Genomic DNA, 6,416 nt, shown 5'->3' with positions numbered 1-6,416 from the left:
TAATTTTTTTAGACCAGTTTCCCTTAGATCGTGATGACAAGCCAGGTATATAAACAATGGAAAACTGTTTGATATTGTATTTAACCCAAAATTCATCGGTTTTTTTTTTTTTTAAGAATTAGAGCAACACGTAGTTTTAGAATTTTTTGGTGATAGAGTCAATCTTCGTGCGTGTGTGTGTGAGTGCGTGTGTCAGGTAGTAGTGTGGGTAGCGGCCTGTGCATGGGGCCTAAACACCATCTCCTGCCTGCCTGTATACACCTGTACCACCTGTCCCTGTGTATTCCCAGCCTGTACAGTAGTGTTGGTCTGGCCTGTATGTTAGTGGCTATCAGTGAAACCTTTGACATTTGGGAAACTCCCCTGATTGAAGTTGCCTTAGTGATCTGATGCCAATACTACATCTATACTTGTCTGATATAGAGAACACCACGCTGTTAACGTAATCTCCATTAGAAGTACCTATGTAACAACACTTAAGGGTGAAGCAAGCCTAAATTTCCTATCCTGTTTAAGCCAAGTGTAAGTTTATTGTAAGTTTACTACTACTACTAGGTCCATCAGAAGGGAAGGGGTGGAGAAGGAGGATTACTCTGTTGTCCTCCGGTTGTCCCCTGGAGGAGACGCCCCGCAGGAGGAGGAGGATGCTAGGAGAGAGAGAACAACTACAGCTGCCTACAACCACAGCTCTTCTAGTAACCGGCGCACCATCGTTTTCTTTCAGCCGGCGGGATGCGATCAACGAAGGAGACCCGACGAACACAACCCAACTCAACAATGCTCTCTGTGCTTCACCCTCGCCACCGACTATTACTACTCTATACACGAAACCCGCGAGCATGACTTAGCACATAATGCGAGGACGGTAAATAAACTCATTCTTCAGTACTCCACAATGTCGCGAACTTGTCAGGGTTATGTAATCTTGTTCAGTCACGTTTAAGTCATTCCGTAACAGCGAGGATGCGTTTCCAAGTAGCCTTTCATGTTTACTTTCTATATTTTGTTAAGTTTGTCATTGCACCTCAGCTGTGTTCACGCGCGTTGTGTTTAGCGACACTTACTCACTCACTCTCTCACTCGCCTGTTGCTAGTTGTGTTGCGTCATTTGTTGGGGGTAAACCATCCAACCATATGTGCTAAGGCTCATCCTCGTCCGTGGTTTGGTGCGTAGAGGCTCTCACCATCCAACACACACACACGCACACACTCACACGTCTAGCAGAGTAGTGGGATTTGGAAAACTTGGCGAGGCTGGAGGGGTGACACAGAACACAGCAATGTCAACACAATTCAAAGACATATTTATTGTAGTGGGGTTGTGGTAGCCATATTGAGGCCAGGGGCACCACCTGTATACACACACACACACACACACACACAGACATACACGCACACATTTGTAAGCACATCCCCTCCCCTCCCATCAAATTTACCGGACGTAATCTAATTGTCATTATTATTATTATTATTATTATTATTATTATTATTATTAATTATTATTATTATTATTATTATCATTGGAAATCACGGCGATATCTTTAAAAGCCAACTAAATTATCATGTTCATGTGTTCAGGTATTTTATTAATTAATTTGATTTGTTTAGACCTGCCTGACTAATTAAAACGGGCTTTATGTGTGTGTGTGTGTGTGTGTGTGTGTGTGTGTGTGTGTGTGTGTGTGTGTGTGTGTGTCCGCCTCTAAACCGGCAGTTCTCTTCACTCAAAGCAATTATTCATCTTCGATTTATTCAATTATCTAATTTTCCGTAGCACCGGGGTCATATGGTAGAGAGAGAGAGAGAGAGAGAGAGAGAGAGAGAGAGAGAGAGAGAGAGAGAGAGAGAGAGATGGAGTTGGGCGGGATATGAATGACTAGTTAGACGAGTGATTACCTTTGAAAACCTCCGGTAAATTTGGCCATTGAGTAGCTCAGAGAGTCAGGAAGCTGTGAATCAAATAGCCGTGTTAGGTTTGCCATGTGATGTTAACGTGTTTTTATCCTACCTTGCAGAGTGCAAAGCTAACCTAGCACTCTAGCCACATTTGCAGGAGCGAGTGAGTGAAGGCTGCGGGGGCTGAGTGAGGAGTAGAGCAGTTGAGTGTCTCCCGATGGGTAAGTGGTCAATCTTGTGCTGCAGTCTTGCCTACTACCGGCCCCCTCACCCACCAGCTCCCATGTAACGCTATTGTTCCGCCTCACTCAGTCACTGTCATACATGCACAGAAAACTAGTGTACTATCCGTTATTTGTTTGTTTCAGAGGTTTAGCCGGGCCCCGGCCTGTGTGTGGGGTGAGTAACTATAACTATACATTATTATGTGGCCTAACTACTCCTCCTGATGTAAATGGCGGTGCTGGCCGCGCTGCTCGGTTATCACGGGGGGTCGATCGCGCCGCGGGGGGAGGCGAGGCGAGCTGTGCCGCGGGGGTGGTGGTTGTCTGTCACACGGCTGAGTCTCGATCCTCCCTCGCTCTCTATTCTCTTCCATTACTACAGCACCCTGCCGGTGTGGCCCGCACCCTAACCCGCCCTCCTTCCACAGGGCGGCCACGCTGCCTATCACCTTCCGCTGCATGAACGACAAGTGCGGCGTGGACCCACGCATCTCCCGCTTCGTTCTGCCCATCGGTGCCACGGTCAACATGGACGGCACGGCGCTCTTCGTTTCAGTGGGCACCATCTTTATTGCCCAGATGAACGAGCTGCCACTTGGCATCGGGGAGTACGCCACCATCATGTACGTGTGTGTGTGTGTGTGTGTGTGCCACATATGGCTACATGTGCAATAACCAAAACAGTATGTAAAGTCACTTAAAATTATTTTGTTCTTTTTGTTATTTGTACATCCCTGCTTACCATCTCAAAACACGCCTCCCCACTTTGGAACTCCACGTATTCACATGCCTTCTTTCCTTCCCCGCAGAGTGACCGCCACCGCCGCTAGCGTGGCCAGCGCCAGCGTGCCAAGCGCTGCCCTCGTGCTCATCCTGATTGTCCTCACCTCAGTCAACCTTCCCGCCGAGGACGTTTCCTTGCTCTTCGCTATCGACTGGCTGGTGTAAGTGTGTGTGTGTGTGTGTGTGTGTGTTCACGGTCGCCTACTTGCCACCCAGCCAGCCTTCCCCATAACGGAGAGAGCTCAGAGCTCTTAGACTGATCTTCGGGTAGAACTGAGACCACATAAACACACAACACACACCGGGAAAGCGAGGCCACAACCCCTCGAGTTACATCCCGTACCTATTTACTGCTAGGTGAACAGGGACCACACATTAAGAGGCTTGCCCATTTGCCTCGCCGCTTACCGGGACTCGAACCCGGCCCTCTCGATTGTTAGTCGAGTGTGCTAATCACTAGACTACGCTGTGTGTGTGTGTGTGTGTGTGTGTGTGTGTGTGTGTGTGTGTGTGTGTGTATATTTACCTAGTTGTAGTTTTACAGGGCCTGGGCTTTATGCTCGTGTGGCCCTGTCTCCATATCTACACTTATCCAATCTTACTTTAAAAGTATGCACACTCGTTGCAGACACTACTTCTTCATTTAAACTGTTCCACGTCTCAATACATCTCTGCAGGAAACTATATTTTTTAATATCTCTCAGACATCTTCCTTTTCTCAGCTTTGTACTATGCGATCTTGTGCTTGGATGTCATATTCTTCTCTCAGGATCAGTTTCTCATTATCCACTTGGTCCATTCCGTTGATCAATTTATAAACTTGTATCAGGTCTCCTCTCTCCTTCTTTGTTCCAGGGTTGGTAGATCCATAGCCTTTAGTCTCTCCTCATATGTCATCCTTCAAATTCTGGAACCATTCTTGTAGCCATTTTTGTAGCCTCTCCAATTTCCTTATGTGTTTCTTTTTATGAGGGGTCCACACTACTCCTGCATATTCCAATCTGGGTCTTATTATAGTACTTATCAATTTCTTCATCATTTCTTTGTCCATGTAGTGAAATGCTACTCCAATATTCCTTAGCAAATTATATGTTTCTCTAAAAATTCTATCAATATGGCTTACTGGTTGATTGTTTTCTTCCATCGTCACTCCTAAGTCCTTTTCCTTTTTAACTTTCTCCAGTTCTACTCCATCTCCCATCTTATAGATTCCCACAGGTCGTCTTTCACTCTTTCCCATTTCCATGACATGGCTTTTGTTCACATTGAATTCCATTTTCCACTTCTTACTCCATTCCCAGATCTTATTTAGGTCTTCTTGCAGTATTTCACAATCCTCCTTTTGCTTTATAACTCTGCACAGTTTTGTATCATCTGCAAACAGATTTATGTAGCTGTTCACTCCTTCTGGCATGTTGTTAATATAAATGAGGAAAAGTATTGGTGCCAATACTGACCCCTGTGGCACTCTGCTTTCTACTGCTCTCCACTTGGATTTCATATCTTTAACTACCGTCCTTATTTCTCTCTCCCTCAAATAATTTTCTATCCATCTCAATGTGTGTGTGTGTGTGTGTGTGTGTGTGTGTGTGTGTGTGTGTGTGTGTGTGTGTGTGTGTGTGGAGCATATGTCTCTGACAGATATAATAATAAACATATGAAAATTTTATAGAGATAATAGTTATTAATACAAAATGGGACATTAAGTTACATTATGACGTACCCGTGCCACATTGTCCCGCTTCATTTCCTCATCTAACCTAAACATAAAACCTACCAGTCCTTTAGTCTATCTGTGTTTGGTGCTCCCCCACCTCATCACTAATACAGCCCAAGCTAACCTAGCTTAACCAAACCAATCTCTTGTGGCAGGGACCGGTTCCGTACTACCAACAACATGCTCGGTGACTGCTACACGGCTGCCATCGTGGAGCACTGGAGTCAAAACGAGCTGAAGTCCATGGATGCTGAGGCCAGTGCTGAGGCTCATTATGCTGACGTGGAGAAGGCTGCTGACTTGGCCCCTCTGGTAACTGGCCAGCATGACGTGGATCCTGAAGCCCTGGTGCATGACCCGCCGGTTTTGCTTCTCAAGGGCGGGGTGAGAAACTAACATCTCGTGTGTTTGTCCCACTCTCTCTCTCTCTCTCTCTCTCTCTCTCTCTCTCTCTCTCTCTCTCTCTCTCTCTCTCTCTCTCTCTCTGTTACAAAGTTTTCTGGCACATAGCAATAATAATATAAACAACAATAATAATAATAATAATAATAATAATAATAATAATAATAATAATAATAATAATAATAATAATAATAATAACAACAATAAAAACAGTGAAGAAAAATAAAGAATAAGAAAAGAAAACTAATAAAAGAAAAAAAAATCAGGGTACAATACCATTCCCGGAGGTGGTGATATGTGGTGATGGTGGTACAGTTGTATGATCCATTTCACCATTCACTATATCACTTCCACTAGCTTTCACTATCTCTATTTTTCTTTGCGTTTTCTTTAATTTTTTCTCGCTATTTTTATAAATTTCAGAAACTTTTTTCTTCCAAAGACACAAATAATGAAATTTTCTATATTTTTCTTTCACTCAAAAATTAGACATTTTTATTATCAATTTATTTAATATTTTTATTCATACTTATGCCAGTACTATTTTTCTTCTTTTTTTTCTTTTCCATGTTTTCTTTTATGTTTTTTTTCATTTCCTTTCTTTATTTTATTAATATTGCTAATTTCCTTTTCTTTCTTTTCATTCCTTCATATTTAAACTACGAAATTTCTTTTTATTTATTTATTTTTTTCAAACATACTATCACTCAAATATATATAAACACCACTGTATTGAAGTCTGCATACAGTCTGCTGCCCACTTGATGAAGCAGTTTTCGTACCTATATTTTTACAAAGTGAAAATTTGCCTTCCTTTCTTCATAGCAGCTGTCATTGGTGAGAACTGCCTATGATGTATTTCATAGACATGCCTTCTTCCTCATCCCCTTCCACACCCCTTCCTTGTCCCTCCTCTTAACCTTCATGCATATACCTCCATTCAACCCTGCCCTCCCCCCCACTGCTTCTTTGTATGATATTTACCTATTAAAACATCTTGAGGTGACATGTCGCTTTAGCTAAAAAATATAGGTAGTGGGTAGAAAGGCTGCTTCATCGAGGATGGAGCCATATATAAAAGCACGCCAAAAATAAATTGATGAATTGACAATTGAATAAATATATCAACAAATAAATAAAATAATTCAGTAAGATGATGATCAAATAGATAAAAATAAACATTGAATTGCAAATGTAAATGAATAAAAGGAAGAAAATAGAATGGGAAAAGAAATTAATAAAAATACTAGTACAAGACAATATGGAAATAATTCTCTCTCTCTCTCTCTCTCTCTCTCTCTCTCTCTCTCTCTAACATTGCATGAAGCAAGATTTCAAGTGGGATAAGATAAGCTGATTTACTATTGTACTTTAATACTAAACTCTAGAAATGC

At 42.4% G+C, this 6,416-nt stretch overlaps 1 protein-coding gene across 5 annotated transcripts in view; it reads left to right on the top strand.

Moving 5' to 3' along the window:
* LOC123507509 (excitatory amino acid transporter-like) overlaps positions 1–6,416 on the top strand; it is a 59,178-nt gene that overhangs the window by 47,418 nt on the left and 5,344 nt on the right. For 3 of the 5 annotated variants that reach the window (XM_045260423.1, XM_045260421.1, XM_045260422.1), the window contains exons 9-11: positions 2,549–2,743; positions 2,930–3,064; positions 4,776–5,004. In XM_045260423.1, the coding sequence (XP_045116358.1) occupies positions 2,549–2,743; positions 2,930–3,064; positions 4,776–5,004 (559 nt within the window). Of the gene's footprint in view, positions 1–555; positions 1,896–2,548; positions 2,744–2,929; positions 3,065–4,775; positions 5,005–6,416 lie in introns of those variants that run through there. The other 2 variants (XM_045260424.1, XM_045260425.1) reach the window with 2 other exon arrangements.

The sequence above is a fragment of the Portunus trituberculatus genome, chromosome 22 (genome assembly GCF_017591435.1).
Source record: "Portunus trituberculatus isolate SZX2019 chromosome 22, ASM1759143v1, whole genome shotgun sequence".
Lineage (NCBI taxonomy): Eukaryota > Metazoa > Arthropoda > Malacostraca > Decapoda > Portunidae > Portunus > Portunus trituberculatus.
The sequence above is the reverse complement of the archived record's forward strand: the minus strand, read 5'-3'. Positions and strand labels throughout refer to the sequence as shown.